The sequence below is a fragment of the Pituophis catenifer genome, unplaced genomic scaffold, assembly GCF_029215685.1.
Source record: "Pituophis catenifer annectens isolate HBS135680 unplaced genomic scaffold, rPitCat1.0.hap2 SCAF_2, whole genome shotgun sequence".
NCBI classification, from domain to species: Eukaryota; Metazoa; Chordata; class Lepidosauria; order Squamata; family Colubridae; genus Pituophis; species Pituophis catenifer.
In genome coordinates, this window is record NW_027256882.1 from 294,984,954 (window position 1) to 295,011,577 (window position 26,624).

Consider the following 26,624-nt stretch of genomic DNA (forward strand, 5'->3'; position numbering starts at 1 on the left):
AACATCTGGCAGCTGTGGCTAGGGGGACCTTTGCACAGGTTCGTCTGGTGCACCAATTGTGACTCTACTTGGATCAGGAGCCTCTCCTCACAGTCACTCATGCCCTTGTCACCTCACGGTTGGATTATTGCAACGCGCTCTACATGAGGCTACCCCTGAAAAGTGTTCGGAGACTTCAGTTGGTGCAGAATACAGCCGCGCGAGCTATTGTGGGTGCACCTAGATACACCCACATTCCACCAATTCTCCGCGAGCTGCACGGCTCCCTATCGGTCTCCGGGCGCAATTCAAGGTGTTGGCTATTACCTTTAAAGCCCTACATGGCTCAGGGCCAGGGTATCTTCGAGACCGCCTTCTACCGCATAGCTCCCAGCGACCGATAAGATCCCACAGAGTTGGTCTCCTCTGGGTCCCATCAGCTAAACAATGTCAGCTGGCGGGCCTGCGGGGGAGGGCCTTCTCTGTGGCTGCCCCAGCTCTCTGGAACCAATTACCTCCTGCGGTCAGGACCATCCTCACCCTATTGGCCTTCCAGAAAGCGGTGAAGACCTGGCTTTTCCGGCAGGCCTGGGGCCGTTGATCTCGCTCTTGTGATTTGGCGAGATCCGGCCATGAATGGTGTGAATGAGTTTTAATTGTTTTTAATGTTTTAATTTTTAATGTTTTTATATATGGTTTTTAATGCATTGTAAGCCGCCTTGAGTCTTCAGAGAAAGGCGGCATACAAGTTGAATGAATAAATAAATAAATAAATAAAACAGCCAAGCTCAGAGAGCACCAAGGACCACACGGTTCAACCCTGAGCTACAAATATTCCTTTCCATCCACCATGGATAACCTTTGTACTTGTAGCTTTCCAGGGAGGCTTACTGACTCCTCCCAATTGGAAGCTGGAGTGATCTACTTAATGTGATTCTTGTGAGGAGCACAGATCACACCCTCTGCATAATAATTACTACCAATTAGCCTCGTTGGTGAGGTGCCCAGTAGTTTCAGTCTGGAAGACTGTGATGTGGACTTCTTTCCAGTTACATATCTGACTGGTTTATGTGGAAATCAACTATTCCTGAGCCTTTGAATCTAGGTTTAATAAATACATTTTTATTGTTGGTGATATCTAGTTCATGCCTCCTCCTTATAATATAAAGTGCATTAATATAATACTAGAACTAAGGAGAAATGTCCTGACAGTGAGAACAATTAATCAGTGGAATGACTTGCCTCCAGAAGTTGTGGGTGCTTCACTATTGGAGGTTTCTCGTAAGAAATTGGACAACCATTTGTCTGAAATGGTATAAGGTTCTCTTGCTTGAACAGGGGGTTGGACTAGAAGACCTCCGAGGTCCCTTCCAACGCTCTTATTCTGTATTCCCTATTCTGTAGTATCTTAATACAGGCAGCGTGGATGTTATTCAGTGTCTGCTCACGTTTGCCGCTTTCCTTTTTCCTAGTCTTCGGTGCTGACTTCTGGATTCAGAGAACTTAGCTCTTCAAAGTTAGCCAACTCTACTGGTTCTCAGATTTTGGAGCCTCTGAAATCTCCAGGTTTGGGCCAGTTCGCCTCACAGGGTCCTCTCAGTACAGCCTCTCCAGTGTCCACAACTCCAACCTCATCCTGGGATGTCAAATCTTCGACTTCGCAGCCTTCGATCCTCAGCCATTTCGGTAAGTGTTCAGGCTTGCAAGTCAGTAGAAACACCCCTGGCGGCGCCCCCCCCCCCCCAAATCTTCTTTATACACACAGTCACATATTTTGTTGAAATGGAATGTAACATTGTCCGATGAAACATTCCTTTGGGGGTTTCAGCTCCTACAGTGTGTTGTTGTTGTTGTTGTTAAAAAAGAGCTATGATGGCGCAGTGGTTAGAATGCAGCATTGCAGGCTAATTCTGCCCACAGCCAGGAGTTTGATCCTGATTGGCTCAAGGTTGATTCAGCCTTCCATCTTTCCAAGGTGGGTAAAATGAGGACCCAGGTTGTTGGGGGCCAGAGGCTGACTCTGTAAACCGCTTAGAAAGGGCTGTAAAAGCACTGTAAAGCGGTATATAAGTCTAAGTGCTATTGCTATTGTGATAGACAGACAGACAGACAGACAGATAGAGCCATGGTGGCGTAGTGGTTAGAATATAGTATTGCAGGCTAATTCTGCCCACAGCCAGGAGTTCAATCCTGAGTGGCTCAAGGTTGACTCAGCCTTCCATCGTTCCAAGGTCGGCACAATGAGGACCCAGATTGTTGGGGACAATATTCTGACTCTGTAAACCACTTAGAGAGGGCTGTCAAACATATAAGTCTGTTATAGATATATATATGAGAGAGAGGGAGAGGGAGAGGCTAATTCTGCCCGCAGAATTCTGCCCGCAGGAGTTCGATCCTGACCAGCTCAAGGTGGACTCAGCCTTCCATCCTTCCAAGGTTGGTAAAATGAGGACTCAGATTGTTGGGGGCAAGAGGCTGAATCTGTAAACCGCTTAGAGCAGAGTTTTCCAGGTTGGCTCCTCGGGGCAGGGAGGAGGGGGGGGGAAAGAGAGGATGATTTTGTGGGAGGGGCAGGCACATGCATGGGTGCCTGTAACGTTTGTGGCGATGCTCACACAAGTGGGGGCGCAACCGCCCGCTTCGACGCTCGGGTGAGTGTGGCCCCAAGCGCCCCCAATGAGGCTCGCATGACTGGGAGCACGACTGGAGGCTTCCAGTGGTTAATTGTTCTCCGTAAGAGTAATAGTAAGAGAGTTGGAAGAGAGATTGGAGGTCTTCTAGTCCAACCCCTGTCCAAGGCAGGAGACCTTATACCAGTGGGTCTCAACCTTCCTAATGCTGCGACCCTTTAATACAGTTTCTCATGTTGTGGTGACCCCCAACCATAAAATTATTCCTAAAACCATTGAAAATATGTGTTTTTGGATGGTCTTAGGCGACCCCTGTGAAAGGGTCATTTGACCCCCAGTGGTCCCGACCCACAGGTTGAGAACCACTGCCTTATACCATCCCGGACAAATGGCTTTCCATTCTTTTCTTGAAAACCTGGACACTCACAACTTCTGGAGGCAAGCAGTTCCACTGGTTAATTGTCCTCACTGTAAGGAAGTTTGAGCGAGAGTTGAGACTGGCAGGCTGAAGCTTATGGACCAGGGGTCTCCAAACTTGGCAACTTTAAAGCTTCTGAACTTCAGTTCCTAGAATTCCTCAGCTGGCTCAGGGATTCTGGGAGTTGAAGTCCACAAGTCATAAAAGGGCCATCCTTCCCCTCCTCTGCTCTCAGGTGTACCTAAAGTGAGGTTCGATGATGGATTTCCATGTTTCTTTTTTCCCCCGCTAATCCTATCCAGACTTCAAATCCCAACCTGAGCCGTCCCCGGTCCTAAGTCAACTGACGCAGCGGCAGCAACAACCCCCACCTCCACCGGCAGCCACCGTCCCACCTCCTGGACTGGAATATTTCGCCTCACAGAAAGCCCGGGAGCCCTTGCCGGTGGACAGCTGTGCAGCTGGCAACAAAACTGGTCCACTCTCCAGCCTGTCTCCAGAAAATCCAGGGGTGCCAGCCCACCAAACGCAGCAGAAGCAGATCAAGCCATCGAAGCGGAGGACGCCCCCAGTTTCAAAAGTGAGTAATTTTGCAGCGGTCAAGAGATAGGAGGAGAATTTCTGGTAAATGGATGATCTGGATGCAAATGAAGACAGCCTGTGTCAGGTCTGCCATCTTCCACATTCTCCACTTCCGTGGCATCATCATCATCTTTTAATGTCCCCATAATCCCTTGCGGAGTGGAGTCTGGGCAACTGAATGGAGCTGAGTGATTACTGGCCGGATGCCCTTCCTGTTGCCAATGCTGAGTTTTGTTCGGTAGATACATTCTCATTGTGCCCAGAGAAAGAAATATCTGCCTCTACCTAGGATTGACTTCACAGCCTCCTGATTGTGAGGTGAGAGTTCCAGCTCTAGGCCACCGCACCACTCCTCCACCCCCGTGCCATCCTGCCATAAAATGCAGGGAGGAGGGATTAACAGGGTTACAGGAACCGGAGATGAAAGACAAGGATGGAGCTGTGAGAATGGAATGTGGAACTCTACAAACAGCTGCCAAACCTCAAAGATGTTCCCAAAACATCTAATTCAAATACTATTGGACAATGATAGTCAAGGGGAGGGGAGGGGAGGGGAGGGGGAGGGGAGAGGGAAAACACAGGCTTTGCACGAGAATATTCCTATCAAGCTTTGCTTGCGCAGTAACCGCTTGACTTTAGTAGAAGTAAACCTTTCATTTCAAAAAGGGAGTCGAGGGTCTTTCTTTCCTGACGGCTCAAGTTGAGACGAGCCTGACAGCCTGTCCCATTTTACGGGATCATCTGAGGAGTCCTGTAATTCCCCTTTTGTGACCTTCGAACGAGCAAAATCAACAGGGAATCCAGATTCACTGAACAACCAGGTTAACCATTTAACAACTGCAGTGGTTCATTTAACACACGTCGGGAGAAAATGGGGCAAAACTCACTGAACACATTTCTCACTTACTGTGTTTCCTTGAAAGTAAGACCCTGTCGTATATTTTTTTGAACCCCGAAATAAGCGCTTGGCCTTATTTTCAGGGAGGTCTTTTTTTTTTTTTTTTAATTAAAGAGTTTTACAAAAATTTTTTACAAATATTTCCCCATCCCCCCCTCCCTTCCTTACCCTCCCCCCCCCCCCGAACTTCCCGGAACAAAATACAGGGTATAACAATTAACAATCATATGCTAAGCTAAGCTAGCTATCTATGGACTCCTATCCCCCCCTTCTCACTTTAACTCCCCTTTTACTTAACTAAATATGAATACTCTTAATTTTTCTATTCATTCATAAGCTATTTGATACTTTTTAGTCCGATATTTGTTTTGAATATAATCAATCCATTTTCTCCATTCCGATATATATCTTTCTTGTGAATAGTCTTTCAAATATGCTGAAATTTTTGCCATTTCTGCTAAATTCGCTACTTTTAATTTTCAGGGAGGTCTTATTGTTTTGGGGCGTGTGGAGCGAGACGGGGCTCCTCTTGCCGTCTTACCTGATTTCCAGCTCTGTCTCCCTAACCCTAACCAGAGGAAATAGCGGGGACTGGCTGCGCATTCGGTTAAATATTTTCCAGGAGGGCTTATTTTCAGGGGGGGTATTTTCGGGGTGGGGGTGGGGCTTATTTTGAGCATGTGCTCAAAAGCCCGATTGGACTTATTATTCAGGGAGGTAGCAACATAAATTTTGGGCTCAATTGGTCCTGTCCTCTTTTAGGATAACGCCCAGAAACTTCAAACTGGCCACTCTCTCCCCCAGGGGGAGAGCCTTCTCTGTGGGGGCACCTACTATCTGGAACGAGCTCCCCCCCGAGATACGGAGGATTCCGGATCTGCGCACCTTCCGTCGCACGCTTAAGACGTTTCTATTCCAGCAAGCCGGCCTGACTTAAACTTCTCCGTTTTTAAATGGGAATTTTAAATTCGGTTTTAAATTATTGGGGTTTTAAATATGGTTCAGCCAAATTTATTTAATTTGTTTTATCTCTATTTTAAATTTTGTATTTATATGTTTTATTTTTATGGCTGTTCACCGCCCTGAGTCCTTCGGGAGTAGGGCGGTATACAAATTCAATAAAAACTAAAAAAAAAACTAAAAAAAACTTGCTCCACTCGGTCTCCATTGATAAGCAAGGGCTGGATGTCTGATCTGTTCCTTCTATAGTCCACTATAAGCTCCTTGGTCTTATTGGTGTTCAGGACCAAGTTATCGTCTCCGCACCACGAACACAACCGGTCCACCTCATCTCGATAGGCCAACTCATGATGAGTCCCACCACTGTTGTATCATCTGCAAATTCAGTAATAGGATTACTGGCGTGAGTGGGAATGCAGCCATGCGCACAAAGAGTACAGAGTAAGGGATTCAACACACCAGATTAAGGGCTGAAGAGATATGATGACCTAATCTGAGCCTCTGAGAGCGGCCAGACAGAAAATCCGTAATCCAAAGGCAGATTGAATCCGTAATCCAAAGGCAGATTGAACGCCCAAGACCCATAAGTTTAGACACTAGTTTACGTGGAAGTATTGTGTTAAATGCAGAGCCAAAATCTACAAACGGCATCCTCACATCCTTCTGCCCCCCCACCCCCCGGCTGTTCCAAATGAGTCACTGCAGTGTGAAGAGTGATGGCTATAGCATCCTCTATAGATCTATTTTTACTTAGAACAGCAGCCCCCAACTTTTCGGGGACCAGTTCTGTGGAGAGAGGCTTTTCCAGGGACCAGAAAGGACGTGGTTTCGTGCGATGCCTGCATCCCGCGGTTGGGGCTTTGCTTGCTTGCACGGCCTGGTTTCTGGCACGATGCGGTCCGCTGCCAGTGGTTGGGGACTCCTGAGTTAGAAGGCCAAGTTGAGACAGGTCGGACACATCCTTTCCAATGACAGATGATCAATGCCCCCACGGAGAGGGCTCGCAACTTGGGCGTCCTCCTGGATGCACGGCTGTCTTTAGAAGAGCATATGACGGCCGTGGCCCGGGGGGGCTTTTTATCAGGTTCGCCTGATATGCCAGTTGCGCCCCTTTCTGGATCGGGACTCCCTACGCACGGTCACTCAGGCGCTCGTCACCTCCCGACTGGACTACTGCAATGCTCTCTACATGGGGCTCCCCCTGGGGTGCACCCGGAGGCTCCAGCTGGCCCAGAATGCAGCCGCGCGGGGGATTATGGAGCGACGGGGCACTCCCATGTGTCACCTCTCCTGCGCGAGCTGCACTAGCTCCTGGTGGTCTTCTGGGTGCGCTTCAAGGTGTTGGTGACCACCTTTAAAGCGTTCCATGGCTTAGGGCCGGGGTATCTACGAGACCGCCTTCTGCCACCAATAGCCTCCCACCGGCCAGTAGTCTCCCACAGAGAGGGCCTCCTCAGGGTGCCATCCGCCAGACAATGTCGGCTGGCAACCCCCAGGGGGAGAGCCTTCTCTATGGCGGCGCCCGCCCTCTGGAACAACCTCCCCCCCAGAGATACGCACAATACCAGACCTCTGGACTTTTTGTCGGGCCCTGAAAACTTATTTATTTCACCTAGCCGGGCTGGCTTGATCCCACTGTTTCGGTTAAATTGAATTGATTTTAATTGGGTTTTAAATTGTGGCCAAAAATATTTAATTATTTTTTAAACTGTTTTTAAATTTTGTATGTTCTGTTTTATTCTGGCTGTTCCCCACCCTGAGTCCTGCTGGAGAAGGGCAGTATACAAATTAAAACAAATAAATAAACAGGAAATGTTCCTTTTCCCTGCTGGTTACAATCTGCTATGTCCTTTTTAGATCCCTTCCTCTGCGGTGGAAATGCCTGGATCGACTGATGTTTCGGGCCTAAACGTACAATTTGGGGCACTTGAATTCGGGCTGGAACCTGCGGTCTCAGATTTTGGACCTGCTGCAAGCTACGAAAGCAGCCCAGCACCCAATAATATCTTGTACACCAAGCCTGTAAAGTAAGTGGATTTTCAGTCTAGAGGCGGGGTACAAAGAGAGGCTGATGGCCTCGTCTGTGTCATCATCACAATGACACAGGATGCGACAGGCACAAAGGAGGTCATTTGAGCAGTGGTGGCGTTCGGATGACTCTCCTGGGCTCTGACACAGATGATTTGAGAAGCAGGAACGTAAGGCTGAAGCTTCCCTCTGAGTTCCTGAAAAGATCTACAGTATCTAGAAAATGAGGGTACCAGAGAAGGTTAAGAACTTCAGAAGGGTTGGGGGCATCCAGTTCCATTTCTTCTTGGATGATGCTGGATTCAAGCATGACATACAGAAGCTGACAGGTTGGGAAGAAGGAAGCAGGAGAGGAAAATAGTTCGGTAACACTGATGATGTTACCTAGTCGGGTAATCAGATGTCTGCAAGGAAACCACCAAGTTTAGAGAGCACTAAGGATCACACAGTTGTTGTCCTCCACCTCCTCCTCCTCCTCCTCCTCCTCCTCGCAAAACCCGTTTCCTTCTAGCACTGATAATGTTACCTAGTTGGGTCATGAAACATCTACATCTCAGGACCAGGGTACTTACGAGACCGCCTTCTGCCACCAATAGCCTCCCACTGACCAGTACGCTCCCATAGAGAGGGGCTCCTCCGGGTGCCGTCGGCCAAACAATGTCGACTGGCGGCCCCCAGGGGGAGAGTCTTCTCTGTGGGGGCACCTATGATCTGGAACGATCTCCCCCCGGAGATACGGAGGATCCAAGACTTACGCATCTTCCGCCGCGCCCTAAAAACGTTTTTATTCCAACAGGCTGGTCTGGCCTAACTCTCCCTTTTAAATTGGGTTTTAAATGTTTTTTTAGATAAATTGGATGTTTTTAATTTGTTTTTTGAGCCTAAAATATTTAATCTGTTTTTAATAGTTTTTAACTTTTGTATGTCTCTGTATTTTATTTTGGCTGTTCACCGCCCTGAGTCCTTCGGGAGTAGGGCGGTATACAAATATGATAAATAAATAAATAAATACAACTGTGATGGTGAACCTGTGGCACGTGTGCCACAGGTGGCATGCGGAGCCATATCGGTGGGCATGCAAGCGTCGCCCTAGTTCAGCTCCGGCGCTTTTTTGGGCCCACCGGAAGTCGGGAAACAGGCTGTTTCTGGCCTCTGGAGGGCCTCCAGTGGGACTGGAAGGCCCATTTTTCGCTCTCCCCAGGCTCCAGAGCCTTTCTAGGAGCCTGGGGAGGGCGAAAACAAATCCCCCCCCCAGTGGCCCTCTGGAGGCTGGAAATGGCCCGTTTCCCGACTTCCACTGGAAGTTTCCAAACTTCTGGTGGAAGTCCAAACTATCAAATGGGGCGTTTTCGGCCTCCAGAGGGCCACCAGGGGTGGGGAAGGGCTTTTTCGCTCTCCAAAGGCTCCTAGAAAGCCTCTGGAACCTGGGGAGGGTGAAAAAACAGGCCTATTGGGCCCACCGTGCCATCGCTTGCCAAAAGCGGGGGGGAGCACGGGGTGGGTCATGCACACATGTGCGGGAGGCACATTGAATTATGGGTGTGGGCACGAGCGCGACCCCCCCATGCAACCACCCCATACCTGATCACCTCCCCCAAGTGACGACCCCCCCCCCACTTTTGGCACGCGGTGGCAAAAAGGTTCGCCATCACTGGTCTACAAGAAAACCAGGCTCAGAGAGCATCAACAACTCCACCGTAGTTCTCCTCCTTCCTTCTCCTCCTCCCTTCTGCTCCTGCTCCTCAACCCCACTCCCTTGTAGCACTGATGATATTCCCTAACTGGGTCATGAAACGTCTGCAAGAAAACCACCAAGCTCAGAGAGCACCAAGCACCTTCCTCACACTTCAAACCCTGAGCAGCTACGAATATTCTGTTGTCCCTGCTCCGATTCAACGTCTGAAAAATCGGTCAAGACGTTTCCTGAAATGTTAGAATATCCAAGCGCCACTCTGATAATTCCTCGGCCTCGGTGCTTTTCGATCTGCGTCTTGAGACAGAATATTTAAATGCAGATCTCATGGCTGAACCCTCCGCCCTCCCTCCCCCCCTTTTTTTTTTCAGATTTTCATGCTTTTTCTCTCTCACCTCTTTTCTGACTCAGCATTTTCAGGAGTCTCAAAAGCATACATAACCGCCTATGCATATTTTTCCCCCTTTGTTTCGATCGATTTACATAACCGTCCACCTCACAACCACCTTAAACTTCTGCAAACAACGCAAACCAACAGAAACGGGCCAAATCCTTCCCTTCCATGCCTGGGAAAGCTGCCATGTCTTGAATGCTTTCCAAAGTGTGAATAGAGTTGTGGTTAAACTTGGGCGGGGTGGAGGTGGAAAGGGTAAAACAACCTTAATCCTGTTATTTGCCTTATTATGCGTTTAGCTTTTCACTTCATGGATCCCACCCGTTCGGAATGCATTTTTCAGAGGCTGAAGCCCTGGGTTGCATAAACAGAGGCATCGAATCAAAATCACAGGAAGGATTAGTACCGCTTTATAAAGCCTTGAATAAATAAACTTCTGGGTTTCCTTGAAGTCTTGACTTTGCCTCCCCTCTGCCAGGACTCGAACTTCTCGTAAAGGCCGCTTGGTCTTTTTAAGTCGTGGAAATGTTTGTCAAATGTTCCTTTTTTTCTCCCTATTCATGTACAGGTAGTCCTCAGCTTACGACCCCCACATTTCGGTTGCTTAAGCGAAAGTCCATTTTTTTGCCCCGTTCTGCAGCCTTTCTTGTCACGGTTGTTAAATGAATCGCTGCCGCTGTCAAGTTAGCAGCAGGGTCGTTGAGCAAATCCGGCTTCCTTATGGACATTGCATGTCGGAAAGTCGCAAAAGGGTAACACGTGGCAACACACACACACAGACACACCCGGGGATGCTGCAACCGTCATAAATATGAGCCAGTTGCCAAGCGTCTGAATTTTAATCACGGGGACGCTGCGCTGTTCGTAAGTCCCTTTTTTTCCAGTGCTGTTGTAACTACGAACGGTCACGACACCGTTGTAAGACGAGGACTGCCTGTATTCCCGGCTGCGTATCCCTTTTAGCCTAGCTGCTGAGCTGCCTAGTGACTCCTGAATAAACCTTGACCAAGAACCATACGTGGTTTTTACCTTTTCCAGTGAACCTCTGAATACCTCTTTGCCAATGTCCAATACAGTACAGGAGTCCGCCTACGTCACCCCTGTCGTCACATCCATCCTGACCTGCTCTGCCCAGAGCGCTAGCCTTGTAACGGATTCCTCCTCCTCCTCCTCCTACGACCAGGCCTCTGCGCATAACAGGGTGACATACCAAAGTTCGGTGCCTCCGTCAGAACCTGCCTCCGTGGCTGTCATGGTAAGTATGCTCAGGGAAACACATCACTCATTGCCTTTGGTGGACTTCTTACGATGAGGGTGCTTGCTGGCATTGGATTAACTCCCCTCCCAACTGTGTTCCTTTATATTTACTTTTATTTAGATGTTTTTATGGCCTTTCGTTTGCCAAACTCTTAAGCAGCTCACAAGCAACAACATACAATATGGAAAAATACCGTTATTTATTTATTTAGCGTCTTGTGAGAATTAAATAATTGTCCAGGTGGAATCTACCCATCCAATTTAGAGTCAAACTCTGCCTTAATGGCACTTAATCTATCAGTCTACTTTGATTTATTATGTTTTTCCATATGCCATCCAGGAAACCTGACAGGCGGGGTAGGAATTCAGGGCTTTTTCCACTGTAATTCCTAACAATCGGTATTTAGGTTCTGCGGCCCTCAATTGTGTAAATTAGTTCACAAGAATATTTTTCTCCTGCATCTAAATTGGCAGCCTCCTTCATACCCACAATTGTGTTCTGTGTTGTGAAGGCGTTTTGTTTTTAACGGATCAAATTGGATCTCCCCATCTTGAGCGTCAACCAAGTTTTAAAACTCTTTTGAGTATGGGGGGAAAAAAATCCATATTTTATACCCCGGCAATTAATTTTTAGTCCTTTCCTTGTTACAGGAGGTCCTTGAGTAATAAGGCCTGCCCATTATGGTCGTGAATTGTGACGGTTGACAAGACATCATTAAGTCTTTTTTTTTTTTTTTTTTTTTAACCAATGATGGTTAATACTGCTGTCGAGCCCCGGCCGGGACTTGCCATCTCTGGGGACGCTGGGGAACCTGGGACCGAACGGAGCGCCCACCTGACCACATATGATGGCGGGATCGGCTCCGTGCAGCAGCCTAGCAGTTGAGGTGACGCAGCCTGCCAAAGAACTACCGGCGCTGTCCTGTGACGTCATGGCTGCGACATCGGGAACGTCACGGCGCTCAACAGCTGATGTGGGGAGGGGGAATTTTGAAAGTGCAATGCCGGATGGTGGTTTAGGAGCCGGGGAGGAAATAAATAACGCTGCACGGCGGTTGCGTGCAGCGCTGACTCTCTCGGCTCCATCTGTCATCCAGACCGTGTCCGTCAAAAATCACCAGAAATGATGCCAAGCAACAGTAGTTTAGCAGCAACACAGCAAGAGGAACAGAACGAACCGGATCACAGGGTTTAAGTTAGCGCTGCACGCAACCGCCTTGCAGCGCTATTTATTTTCTCCCCGGCTCCTAAATTACCATCCGGCATTGCACTTTCAAAATTCCCCCTCCCCACATCAGCTGTTGAGCGCCGTGATGTTCCTGATGTCGCAGCCACGACCTCACAGGACAGCGCCGGTAGTTCTCAGCAGTCATTAAATTGAATCCGTGTTCACTAGTGCAGGGGTGGGCAAAAGTGGCCCTTTTACAACCTGTGGACTTCAACTCCCAGAATTCCTGAGACAGCCAAGCTGGCTCAGGAATTCTGGGAGTTGAAGTCCACAGGTCATAAAGGGGCCATATTTGCCCACCTCTGCACTAGGGGACAGTTTTGCCAAACAACCCCCTCCCCCCCCCAGAAATAAATGCTGGTTAACCAAAAGATTGCTCAAAGGTAAATGCTCAACCATCATAAAACACAGTTACATGAATGTGAGATGTAGGAAAGGTTGCTAACGCACCTGAAATGTGGTCATGTGACCATGGTGGTGGGCGGGCTATCCTGACCTGCTTCCACCACCCCACACTTCAAATCCAGGTGATAAGTACCCCAGTGGTGGGTTTCTACTGATTTGCCCCGGTTCAAGCAAACTGGTAGCGGCAGCAGCGGGAGGCTCTGCCCCCCCCCCCCCCCCCGGCCCGGATGTCATCACTGATGTTCTGCACATGTGCAGAAGGTTCTGCGCATGCGCAGAAACGCCATGTGTGAGCGAAGCACGCGCTCACAGTTTCAAACCAGTAGCGAAGGTAAGTGAAACCCACTACTAAAGTACCTTGTTTCCCCCAAAATATTTTTTCAGTTAGCCGGTCTGTCCTGATTTTAGGGTTAGTTTTAAAATTTTAATATTTATTTTAAATTGACAAGTTTTAAATTATGGGCCAAATTTATAAATTATTTTAACTTTATTTTTAACCGTGATGTTTGTATAGATGTTTCTTATCTGGCTGTTCACCGCCCTGAGTCCGAAAGGAGAAGGGCGGTATAGAAATTCAAATAAATAAATAAATAAATAAAATAAGAACATCCCCTGATAATAAGCCCAATCGGGCTTTTGAGCGCATGGCAATAAGACCGAGTGTTTATTTCAGGATTCAAAAAAATACAAGATAGGATCTTATTTTCGGGGAAACACGGTACCCCCACCCCCAGTAGGTCCATCGTAACTTTGAACAGTTGCTAAGTGACAGGTTAAAAGTCTGAAGCGATTCTCAATCATCCAAGTCATGGTTCTCACAAAAGTGCTTTTTCAGGAGGCAACTGGACTTTCTTGTTCTTCTTCTTCTCTTCTTCTTTGCTTCTCACCCAAGAAGCTTCTTCTGCTCTGACTGGAGCTGATTCCCTTCCCCACCATCCTGTCAGAACTGAAGAAGCATCTTGGATGAGATGCGAAACGTTTTCAGAGAAAAAACAAGAAAGTCCAGTTGCTTCCTGAAAAAAAAACACCTTTGGGATAAGTGACAGGTTGTAAGTTGAGCACATTAGCTAAAGTGATAAACGTTAGGGAAAAGAATGACATTGAACACATGGGGATCATTTGATATACTTTGTATTTTTGCTTTAATTTTTCGATTAAAAACGACGCTAATCCGTGTCTTCGACTTTCAGAATGGACACAACGGTGTTCGAATGCAGCCAGCTCTTGACAGTAAGTAGATGAAATCTCAGCTTGACATCTGCATTTAAAAGTTTTTGGCGGCTTCTGCACGTCATCCATGCCTGCGTTTTCCCCCCTTATTTTGGCAGATAGGTGGGCTGATTTGTTTCCCAAATCTCTGAGAGAATTCTCAGAGAATTCTGGGAGTTGAAGTCCATACGTCCAATATTGAGAAAATGCTTTCATAGTTGTAGAATTCATACTGGTGGGCTTCTCATGATTCAGATTAGGAAAAACACAAGGACAGGTGTTTCTCGGGATGAGAGAGCAGCAAACAAAGAGCTACAATCTCTTTTATTAGTTACCCAAATACAGCGTCATCAGAAGGCGTTATTATAGCCACACATCTCATATTACACACAAGAGATAGGGAAACAATGGTAAAGATACAAAGCAAAACCTAACTCTGGCTGCTTGGTATCAGATACTACCAGGCGAGAGGCCCATCTCTGTTATCTGATTCTCAGGAATGTGTTTACAAAGAGATAAGAGATATTTTTACTTTGTATCCCAGGATGTTTATACAAGGAGATATCTTTACTTTGTATCCCAGGATGTTTATACAAGGAGATATCTTTACTTTTGCAGGCACGTCCTATGTTAAAAACAATGAGAGAATGAATAGGGCCCTTCAGAGAGTATCCATATGAACCCGCTTTTCTTAGTCAGATTATTTCGATGCTAAGCTCCATACAAGTGTCCAACCAGTTAAACTGGTCTATACATGTACTATGGCCACTGCATTCCCACATTTCCTCTGTTTTTGTTTTTTGCAACAGGGTTCAGCTGTGTTGTTATTATGATGTTCTCTTTATGCCTGGGAAACATGTCTATCATCATAGCAAACAAAGCAGGAATATATTGAATACTACAACATACAGAAATAAGCAAAGCAATAATCATGAGTACAGTAGAGAATATGTTCTTCATCCATCTGGTTTCTGCAAATGTTTTTAGCTCACCCATCCTTTTATTATGGTGAATAAAGTTAGTGGAAAAGTGGCCAGGAGATGTCAAGCGAGGTAGGCCATCAAGTTTCTGAGGTGTACATTTCCACAAATCACTCACACAAATTGTAAATCCATCCGAATCCAGACACCCAAGAAAACCACATGTCAGGAGTTTGTAACCTCTGAGTTATCTTGGAAGCCCTATCTTGCAAGTCCCGAGCACCTCCTCTGACCACACCTGATTTGTTCCTCCAGTTCCAGAAGGGCTTTGGTTTCACTTTTCAGGACGTCCTTCCTATTGGAGGGAATAAAACCTTTGCACATTTGCAGAAGGGAGGGGAGACATTGGATACAGCAACAAAGCAAAACAAGCAGTACAATTATAGATACAATAGTTGGCATAATTGATTTCAACCAAGAACCATCCAGGAGCCATGACCAAAGAGCAGTCCAGGTGTCAATGGCGCCAGATCCATTGGATGATAAGGGATTGTTTTTTGATCAAGTTTTCCATATGTTCTATGGTGTGAGTGATGTTATACTGATAATCAGATACATAGGTACAACAACGTGAATGTATAAGGGCACAATTGCCTCCTTTAGCTAAGGCATATCGGTTTTGTAAGACTACCTCTCTGATTTCAGCCAGTTCTTTATTCATCAGCTTCAGCACCTTGATAGTCTCGTTGAACATATGTATTGTCCAGTTATTTAATAAATGAAGATCCCAATAGTTCATTGCCACCCGAAATTGGGCAAGATGCCTCTGGATATCTGAGTTTTTAATGAACCACCCAGTGTCAGTGATGAGTGTGGTTTAGGAAATAGGAGTAGTGGAGTTTGTCCGATTAGCAGCCATTTGAATGTCTTTTACTGTCCCATCATGATTGAATGTAGAGGTTGCTGACATGAAGGATCATGAGATGTAGGGGCAATAGATGCAAGATCATGACTTAATTCCAGAATCCATGATATATAGTCTCTTTTATGTTTTTGTTACAGAGGCCCATTGTCCTTATCCACTCCCCCCTCAGCTGGAAATGTCAATATGGGAACCTTAGGTGTTGGAGTAGACTTAGGTAGAAAGTAAGGACCTTGTGCATAGACAATGCGTTTGTGGCAGGAGCGTTCTTACATGGTCACTTGAGAGTCCCAAAGCTAACAATGTCCAAGGCCATAAACAAATCATAGTCACTTATACGTGTGAAACAAAATTACTAGCAAAATCAGAAAAACAATTCTACTAACATTAGTATGTGTAAGAAAGTGTTAAAATGTATATGTACAATGTGAAGGTAGTTTCCTCCTGATGAATATTCGCTGTGCTCAGGGGACCAACTTCCGGTGTAGTTCTGCAAAGCTGATGGTCACCACCTTGCGTTAAGAGTCTGTTGCCGGGAGGACTCAGCAAGATGTTTTTTCTCTTAAATCTCAGCACCAGGGGTTTCTCCTTTTTGTTGTAAATGAAATGGTCTTACGTGTCTTTTGGGGATCCAAATGATGCGATCATAGTCCTGGACAGCAGCATATCCATGGCCCCAGGTAATAAGGTCAGCAGGTCCTCTCCATGCAGGATCAGGTAGTTGGTGGAAATAGACCTTCGGTTTTAGGGTAGCTGATGGATAAGCAGAAAAATGGCGGGTCGCAGCCGATGTGGGAGGCTGTCCAGTCAGGTTAAGGAAGTTCAAAGTATATAAACAAAGATTGAGTTTGTTTTGCATGGCTGGGAGGCCGAGGCATTTTTCCTCTTTCAATTTTATAAGCCAAATTTGTGTGTGATGGACCACTTGTTACAAAAGTCTGCAAAGGCAGTACTGGTGTAGTAGATCCATTGTCAGTTTTAAGTTCAATTGGGCGTCCCATCGATGCAGAAGTCCGAATACAATGATTTATTACATGTTTGGTTGCTTCTCCCCTTTTTGGGAATGCCAATAATGAGTCCTGAATAAGTATCCAAGGAAACATGCAAATATTTCCATGGGGCAAAGGATGGATACTGAGTTACATCCATTTGCCAAATTTCACAAGTTTTAAGTCCTCTAGGGTTACACCCATAGGGATAGAATGAGCTTGTTGACTACAGGTAGGACATTGTTGTATGATGGCAGTTGCTTCGGCTGCCGTGAGGCCAAATTGCTTCACTAATGCTTTTTATTTTGATAAAAATAGGCATGACTGTCCCATGGTGTGATGGAAGATATAACCATGAGCGCAATTGCAGCTTTGTCATTTCCCTCTTCCAATCTCTGTCTCCGCTACCCACAATATCTATAACCTTCCAATAAACAAATCTCCTTATAACACTAAACATTCAAGTCCTTTCTCCCACTGCCATTCTGACTTCCAAGCCAGCCCGTCTGTGCAAACCAACTTTCTCTTAAACAATTCAACTCCTTCTCTGCACCAATATCTGATTGTCCTTCTAAATCTCCTTGTAAACTAGCATACTTCCAAAAGTCAACTTTCTGCTTTCCTTCACTAACTCTCTCTTACATTCCCTATAACACTGGGTTCTTTGCATACCAGTCTTTATTCAAAATAGCACAATTATCTATTCACAGCCTACAATATCCACAGTCAATCCTAAAAATTTCCTCAACTCTTCAGGTGTTACTTCTTTCATTAATTAAATGTCCTATGTATTTTATCTCTCTTTCTACATATTGTAACTTCTAACTCATCTCTGTGATAATTCCAAACAAACAAACAAATAAACAAACAACCAACAGACAAACAAAGAACAAACATGCCATCTGTTAAGTATGCAAAATGCACGTAGACATAAAAACAATAAGGAGTATTTTGAGTCAATACTCTGAAATAGAATTGGGTATGAAAGTATTTAAAACGTCAAAAATGTTCAGAAGGAAAAAATCAAAATTGCATTCTGAGCCGTTCAGTGCTCTGCAAAGGCAGGTATCAGATATCACCCTTTCACTCCCGCCTTTCTCTGGCTCGTTCTCTGAGAGAAAAAAAATGGTTAAAAGTACAAAGTAGCCCCCCCCCCCCCTTTTCGTGCCTCTCATCTCCCAGGGAAAAAAAGGAGGGGGTGAGGGAAAGGAAAAAAATTTTTAAAACAGACCAAGCCTCCCTTCTCCTCGTAGGGCAGGGAGAGAAAAGAAAAAAAAATGCTTATACACAAAATTACATTTCATGCAATCCAATACACACCCATTCACATCTGTACTGCAATCAGACCTTTTGTATAATACATCCTTCATGCGAATCAGTCATTCAAATTATTTCAATGAACTAGTTTATTCCCAAAACAGTGAAAAAATTCAGGCAACAGTCATAATCACAAAAGGTGATATGGGCCCATAACCATTGCCTGGTTTTCCACAGTTTCAAGTTCAAACCCAGTCAATTTTTGCTGGCCAGCCAAGCATATCAATTCCACACACTATCATTATAGATGCACATCAACAAAATATTTTTAACAGAAATCACTTCAAGTTGATTAATTCAAATTATCTGAGTCTTCCCATTTAGACAGGCTCTAATTTTATTTCCTGCTAAACCCCGGGTGGGAAGAACAATAAACAATTTATTTTTTTCAGCCTGAGAAACATACTGAGAGTCATAGATCAGATTAAAAGCTTGTTGAGAAAAAATGTGAAAGCTAAGATAGTCGCAGACAATTAGTGTAAGATTCTTTCCAGATGTCGTCATAATTATCCTTGTAAGCAATGGCTCCTTTGGAGAAAATCATTAAGCAAGTAAACCTAGGATCTTTAGGCAAATGATATGAAATACAGCTTACATAGTCAGTTAGAGCACACTGAAGAGATTAATCATTCCGAAGACAAAAGTAAAAGTCAGATTTTGGGATAGAAAGAATAATATTTATTAGATCAGTTCCATTTCTTCGACAGTCTGGATTACGTCCCAAGGTTATAATTTCAGCAATAGCTTAAATAAAGGGTAAAACATTTTTAGATGGTAATGAGACAAATAAAGCAATGTACTTTTTGCTGTTCTAAAACAGAATTAAATCTCCTGGCTTTTTTCTTTTAGTCAATAACTCAAATAATGGACTAAGTAAATGCATAGGTAAAGAGAAATATGAGCAGTCCCAATTAATAGTACCCAGTAATTGTTGCAAATTTAACTTTGGGTAACTTTAAAAGCCGGAGCAGAAAGAGATTGCACATACAGATAAGGAGCTGTATTTTCTCTGGGGCAATGTGCAATTCATTTACACATAAATCATTTTGTATTTTCAAAAAGCCAATTAGGTTGTATTTTTTGTGCTCCAATTAAGATGTCATCTATACGATGATCCTGACACACTTTAATCATATCTGCCAAATTAAGATTTTTTCCCAGCCCAACAATAGCTTTTAAGTGGTGTTGTTTTTTAGCTTTCTTTCTTTATGTTAGAGAAGGCTTGTAAACGCTTGCCAGAAACAAGCATTTTTCTGAAGGCTTGTTAAGCACATTCAGAAGAAGCTTGCAAAATTGCAGCCGGCAGACACACTGAAAGCATTTCAGCAATTTATTCTATCCATCCCCCTTTTTTTTGTCTAACTGTTTCTTTAAATTCTGCTTAGTGGGGGTGTAACTGACTCCTTCAGAATGAGCTGATGTTTAATTTCATGCCGTGCGTCTGTGTGGGTGATTTAACGTGAGAGCAATCTCTCAACAAAGTCTGAAAAGGAACTATTAACAGTGTCCTGAAGGCTTTTATTTATTTATTTTTTAATGTATCATAAAACACTCTATAACTAATCTCCAGAGTGCAAAAAATTTTTCAGGGCTGGGGAGGTTTGTGGAGGCATGTTCCCATCTGCTTCCACAGATTCACTTTTAAAGAGCCCTTTTATTGCCAAAAGTATTTTAGAAGGTAGATCAAATTCTTTTCATGGGCAGGACTTTCCCGTTATCTTTTTAAAACAATAATTGAGGACTTGGCCAATTCTCTAAGTTTGTGGAGGTACGTAACCTGGGAGAACTAGAGAATTCTGCCCCCATACTCACGATTTATGGGAGGGTGCTTCGTTCGCAGACGACCGGCCCTGGTTTGCAGAGGCTCTTCCAGCCGAATGAGTATGAGGGTGCCAAGAGACGTGCTCGATCCATGAATCACGTCGGGGTCACCAGATGTAGAATTCATACTGGTGGGCTTCTCATGATTCAGATTAGGAAAAACACAAGGACAGGTGTTTCTCGGGATGAGAGAGCAGCAAACAAAGAGCTACAATCTCTTTTATTAGTTACCCAAATACAGCGTCATCAGAAGGCGTTATTATAGCCACACATCTCATATTACACACAAGAGATAGGGAAACAATGGTAAAGATACAAAGCAAAACCTAACTCTGGCTGCTTGGTATCAGATACTACCAGGCGAGAGGCCCATCTCTGTTATCTGATTCTCAGGAATGTGTTTACAAAGAGATAAGAGATATTTTTACTTTGTATCCCAGGATGTTTATACAAGGAGATATCTTTACTTTGTATCCCAGGATGTTTATACAAGGAGATATCTTTACTTTTGCAGGCACGTCCTATGTTAAAAACAATGAGAGAATGAATAGGGCCCTTCAGAGAGTATCCATATGAACCCGCTTTTCTTAGTCAGATTATTTCGATGCTAAGCTCCATACAAGTGTCCAACCAGTTAAACTGGTCTATACATGTACTATGGCCACTGCATTCCCACACATAGTAGAATAAAAACAAAACAGGGTAGGCCCCTATCTCTCCTTTCCCATCCCTTTCCCAGCTTTGACCAACGGTTTAAATGATAGGGTCCATGTTACTCTCTTCCTTAACCCTAAATATTGGATTTTTTTCCCCTGCCAATTTCTCCTACTGGATTTCCTGTAGCAGAAAGCAGTTTTAGTAGTCCAGAAATGGGCAGCAGCAAGTCAGTTTTCTATCCATTACAGGTAGTTCTGGGTTTACAACCATTCATTTAGTGACTTTTGCAACCGCACTGAAACAGGTGACTTAACGGCTGGTCCTCGCATTTACGACCATTGCCGTATCCCATGGTCACTTGATCGAAAGTTGGGCGCTGGGCATGTGGTTCACTTAACTGCAATGATTTGCTTAGTAACCATGCCAAAAAAAAAAGTCATAAAATCAGGTGCAATTTCCTTAATGATCTTCTTGCTTAGCAACAAAAATTCTAGTCCCAATTGTGGTTATAAGCTGAGAACTACCTATGACCACCTTAAAATACGTTTTGAAAGCTGTTGTGTCATCATTCCTAAATCAATCATAGTGATGGCATCTATGGAGATTCTCAGTTATCCAGGTCATGGTTGTCCCAAAGGTGTTTTTTAAAAAAAAGACAACTGGACTTTGTTTTTCCTTGAAGAAGTTTCTCTTCTCATCCAAGGAGCTTCTTCCGTTCTGACTGAATGATGGAGAATGGAAGGATTTATATTCCTTGCAGCCAACTGGTCCTTAGCACTCTCTCTCTGAGCACCTTTGGGACAATAGTGATGGTGGGATAGACTGTCTTGGTTTTTCTTCAACAACATTTCAGCTGGGCAACTTTTAATTGCAGAGAAGTCTGCTTGCAGCATGACTCAGTCGTTCTCTTTCGCATCCACCTGCAAGGGGATGGAGTAGGTAGCTGAAAGGGCGCCTGAACTCTGTGAGAAGGAATCCTACCATAGCAGAAACACACCTTCTAAAACAAAAAGAAAAACCCAAGTCCTGATTGGCACAAATGATTGGCTATATTTCCATTTCTTCTCTGAATACCATTTCCCCAACTTTGCAGCTGCTTCGTCTGTTCCCACGTCAAAGCTGGAAACCTCTCCTCCGTCGCTACCTGCCCAAGGTCCTTCGTTGCCGAGCACCACGGCTTCCACCTCTTTGCTTCTGCCTTCAGCACCTTCTCACACGGCAGCACTTCCATCAAGTGACTTGGCCAACAGCTCCCTCTCTCAGTTAAGCAGGTACGGCAGAAGATGGAAGGGGAGGCTTTGTGGGCAGTTGCCAGGCTCCAAAAACAAAGGAAGACACTGTATGATTCTCCTAAGCAGATTCCTTTATTGTTCCTCACCTGTAGACAGAATCGTGTCAAAGTAAAGCATGTTAACACCCTCATAAGGCAAATAGTCTGGGAACTATTGTGGAGGAGCCATCTACCTTCTTTCGCTCACACAAACTATCTAAACTGCACAATCTCTTGCGTTTCTAGAATGCAGCCTCTCCTTTCTGGAAATCCGGAGAAAGAAGGGAGGGAGGAAGGGAGATAGGAAGGGAAAGAAGGGAGGGAGGGAAGGGAGGAAGGAAAGAAGGAAAGCAAGGGAAAAGAATGTGTTGTGACGGAAGGAGGGAGGAAGGAAAGACAGGAAGGAAGGAAGGAGGGAGAAAGGGAAGTAATGGGGAGGGAGAAAGGAAGGAAGGAAGGAAGGAAGGCTCTCAAAACCAAGAAACACACATTGTGATTATTCCTAGCAGATTCCTTTATTGTTCCTCACTGATAGACAGAATCTTAACAAACGAAAGCATCTAATATAAGGCATATACCCTAGGAAGTATTAGGGAGGAGCTGTTTTCACCCTCTTTCTCTCCACAAACTACCTAAAGGGCATTGTTTCTTGCTCCTCTGGAATGCGGCCCATCCCTCCTGGGAATCCAGACCCCATTCCACTACACCAATAGCTGTGTGAGCAGGGAACGCCATGGAGATCCTGATAAATTAGCTTATTTCATTGATAAAGTGTTCCATCCTGCTAAGACTCGGGATGAATCCGAACTGCCTCCTTTTCTTGGTTGGCCTGGCACTATTGAGAAGAACAAGGGAGAAGGTCTTAACAGCTTCTTCAGAATGCCCAGCAACGGGAAGGGCCATTTGGCTAGGGAAATTCTGGCAACGGAAGCACACGCATCAGGAAAATGCCCCAGATTGGGAGGGAGATGGTGGTGGAAACCAGGAGACTGTGAGTTCTAGTCCCACTTTAGGCATGAAAGCTGGCTGGGTGACTGGGCCAATCCCTGGGGAGATGGTGAGTTCTAGTCCTACCTTAATCATGAAAGCCGGCTGCGTGACTTTGGGTCAATCACTAGGAGACAGTGAGTTCTAGTCCTACCTTAGTCAGGAAAGCCAGTTGGGTCACTTTGGGCCAATCACTAGGAGACTATGAGTTCTAGTCCCGCCCTAGACATGAAAGCCAACCAAGAGACTTTGGGCCAGTCACAAGGAGACTGAGTTCTAGTCCCACTTTAGGCATGAAAGCTGGCTGGGTGACTGGGCCAATCCCTGGGGAGATGGTGAGTTCTAGTCCTACCTTAGTCATGAAAGCTGGCTGCATGACTTTGGGCCAACCACCAGGAGATGGAGAATTCTAGTCCCATTTTGGGCATGAAAGCCGACTGGATGACTTTGACCCAACCACTCGCTCTCAGCTCAATCCCCATCACAGGATTATTGTTGTGAGGAAAAATAGGTGGCGGAAGGACAATATGATCAACACCTTAGGTTGTTTGTAATAAAAATAAAAATTAAAAGGTGGGATATAAATCCATTCGTTCACTCGTTCTGTGGAGGCCTAGGCCCAGCAGCATTGAGCTCATAAATCTTCGGTAGCTGAAGCTTTCACGAGGCAAGTAGACTTTGGTGTGGTGGTTTTCTTCTAAAGATTTCTTCTGAACCTCTTGAACTGACTCTCTCCACACGATTGTCGACTTTGAGGGAGACCAGAGACTGGATGCTTAGATAAGAATGGACTGAACGTAAAATAACTCTTTGTTTTTGGTTTCTGCTCAGTTCTCTCTCAGATCATCCAAGCAGCCTCTCTTCTGCCTCGTCACATACGGTGAGTCCTGTCTAGAAGTGAACATTTTTATTTATTTATTTATTTATTTAATTTGTATACCGCCCTTCTCCAACAGGATTCAGGGCGGTGAACAGCCATGATAAAACACAACATATAAAATTTAAAAACAGTTTAAAAGGTAATTAAATAATTTCAGCCCACAATTTAAAACAACCCAATTAAAATCAATTTCAAATTAAAACTGAAGGGATGGGATCAAGCCAGCCCGGCTAGGTGAAATAAATGAGTTTTCAGGGCCCGGCAAAAAGTCCGGAGGTCTGGTATTGTGCGTATCTCTGGGGGTAGGTCGTTCCAGAGGGCAGGTGCCGCCACAGAGAAGGCTCTCCCCCTGGGGGTCGCCGGCCGACATTGTCTGGCCGACGGCACCCTGAGGAGGCCCTGAGAAGTATCCTGTTTAATTTCACAAAAAGTGTATGCCTTTGTGGTGTCTTACATTTAACTTATATTAATTTACATTTTGGGGCAGGGGAATCCAACCTCGGCGACTTTAAGACCTGTGGACTTCAACTCCTAGAATTCCCCAATCAGTATAGCTGGCTGGGGAAATCTGGGAGTTGGAAGTCTACAAGTCTTAAAGTCGCCAAGGTTGGACCCCTGCTGCTTTAGGGACAACCCTCTTGTTACTAAAACACACTTCTGGTGTGTTGTTTTAAAACAGGCAAAAATAGTACTTAGACTTTAGACTTAGAATAACTTTATTGTCACTTTGAATGTCCACTAATCGGCATACATTAAAATGAAATTTCATTGCCTACAGCTCTCAAAGGGTCACCACCTCCTATATACACTACATTAGCATGACAAGATAAATAAATACAAAATACCAAAATACTGTTAAATTAGGTTAGCGCAGCAGCTTAGCATTCCACTGATGAACGCAAATATATTGCTTCACCTGCTCGAATGGTGTATTTGCAAGGAAGAATGCGGTGATTCCCCTTTTGAAGAGCTAATATATTTTCAGCATTGTTAACACTCTCCCACGGAGTGGAACGGTGCCCTAGAGGTGGAGCTCTTGCTTCACAATCTGGAGGCTGTGAGTTCAATCCTAGGTAGAGGCAGAATATATCTGCTGAACAAAACTCCGCATTGGTGACAGGAAGGGCAGCTGGCCATTAAAACACTTTGCTAGCTCCATTCAGTTGCCCAGACTCCACTCCACAAGGGATTATGGGGTCGTTAAATGAAGTGGATGATTGTTTACACTCTCCCAGGTTTATTCTTAACTTGTTCGTATCTGAGGCTCGACAGTTATTAGAAGCAAATTAATGGGAGGTAAGAGCAGCTTCTCTCCCAAATCATAAAATATGCTCATGCCATAACATCTTTATTGGCATTTATTTTCCCTGAGATCGATTTCCCATCTACCCCTTTAGACACCTTTAGCTGATTTTCTGTCACTCTCGGACGGTTGTCTGTTTCAGGTCCAAAAGAAGAACGTATGACTTTGAGGGGTCCTTGTCTGAGCTTGCTTGTTTTCTTGTAGACATTTCATTACCCAACTAGGTAACATCTTCAATGCTAATAAGGAGCGGGATGTGTGGATAGGAGGAGGAGCACGAGGACTGTGGGGTCACTGGTGCTCTCTGAACTTGCTTGTTTTCTTGCAGATGTTCCATTACCCAACGAGGTAACATCATCAGTGCTAGAAGGGAATGCAGTTTGCTGTCAATTTACATTCTGGTGTCTTGCCTGCCTGTGTGGGTCTTAGAGGTCCTTTGGTTGGGCTGTTTGCTGATGGCTCTTTTGACAGTTTCTTGATTGGGGGATTAATTTACTTGACTGTTGGTCCGACGGTAACCTTGGAGTTAATCTATGCTGATGTGGGTGCCGATTATCGATGAAGAGATGCTGGAGTCTTTTTCTCTTTTGGGCTGGTTGATTGTCTCTTCTGCATAGTCTATAGATGTTGTTAACGTTCCTGTGTCTATGGATGGCTGATATGTCAGAGTGCCAGGCTTCTAGACATTCCCTGGCATTTTTGGACTTGGCCTGGTCTAGGATAGTCACATTTTCCCAATTAAAACTATGGTTAAATCTGTCTATATATTGTGAAATTAAAGAATTTTCATCCTGTCTTCCGACTGCCAGTTGGCGTTCATGGATGCGTTCTGCCAGCCTTCTGCCTGTTTGTCCTCCATTGTGGTTGTTGCAGTCCTTACATTGTATGTTGTAGATGACTCCTGTTTTTCGCTTCTGGGGCTGTTGGGTCTTTTGGTCTGCTTAGGATATTTTGAAGGGCTTGAATTGGCTTGTGTGCTGCACTGATTCCATGTGGTTGTAGGAGTCTGTCGGTGGTTTCTGAGATATTCTTGATGCGTGTGTTGGAAGAAATATCCATCTGGTTCAGTTCCAAGCGGGGAGAAAGACACTGGAAACATGGAGGCTGATTGGAAAGATGGTTTAATGCCAAAGCAGAACCACCAAGCACATGGCTCTCTGGTGCAGCTGAACACATGGGGTTGAGAGTGAGGGTTATTTATACCTTCTCTTGGGCCTTGCCCTTGAGCTTTCTGTTCTGTGGCAAGGGCATGTATTCTATTAGCTGTAGTCAGAATCCCATGGGGCCATGTGGGGTCATGTTTGTCTGAGATAAGTTTGGTTGAAGTTTGGATTCTGATGCAATGTCCTTTGGAGATTTGCAGTGAGGCCTGCTACTAGATAATCCTGTTATGTGCTGGAGGGTCATGTCTTAATCCCATTACCCTGGAGCTGAAGGTCTTTTGTCTTGTAGATAGGTTGGCCCAGTCCTTCTCAATGGGCACCAAATGTCTGCTGGGGGCAGGGGGCAACTGGAGTTTTTTAAGAAGGGACTGGACAGCCATTTATCCAAAGCACTTGTATATAAACAGAGAGCCTGTAGAGCTGGGCTGACAAACTCAATTTCATTGAGGGCCACATCAGGGCTGTGGTTGACCTCCAGGCGGGGGCGTGGCCAGCTTGACACCACTCCCCAAACTGTTTCCTCTTTGCATTGGGTAGACCAGCCCGAAGCAACGCAGGCTGGCCCCTTGCATTTTCCAGGACAGCCCTGCAAGCCGGATCCGACCACATTGCGGGACGGATTCAGCCCACAGGCCTTGTGTTTGACTCCCCTGCTCTAGAGATTCTCGGCCATCTAGGTCATGGTTGTCCCAAAGGTGCTTTTTCAGGAGGCAA

General features: G+C 45.1%; 1 protein-coding gene across 2 annotated transcripts in view; it reads left to right on the top strand.

The window, feature by feature from the left end:
* Window positions 1-26,624, top strand: part of UBAP2 (ubiquitin associated protein 2) — a 136,433-nt gene that overhangs the window by 76,586 nt on the left and 33,223 nt on the right. For both annotated transcript variants that reach the window (XM_070938977.1, XM_070938978.1), the window contains exons 12-18: window positions 1,452-1,665; window positions 3,330-3,607; window positions 7,325-7,494; window positions 10,621-10,837; window positions 13,663-13,702; window positions 21,401-21,578; window positions 23,396-23,444. In XM_070938977.1, the coding sequence (XP_070795078.1) occupies window positions 1,452-1,665; window positions 3,330-3,607; window positions 7,325-7,494; window positions 10,621-10,837; window positions 13,663-13,702; window positions 21,401-21,578; window positions 23,396-23,444 (1,146 nt within the window). The remainder of the gene's footprint in view (window positions 1-1,451; window positions 1,666-3,329; window positions 3,608-7,324; window positions 7,495-10,620; window positions 10,838-13,662; window positions 13,703-21,400; window positions 21,579-23,395; window positions 23,445-26,624) is intronic.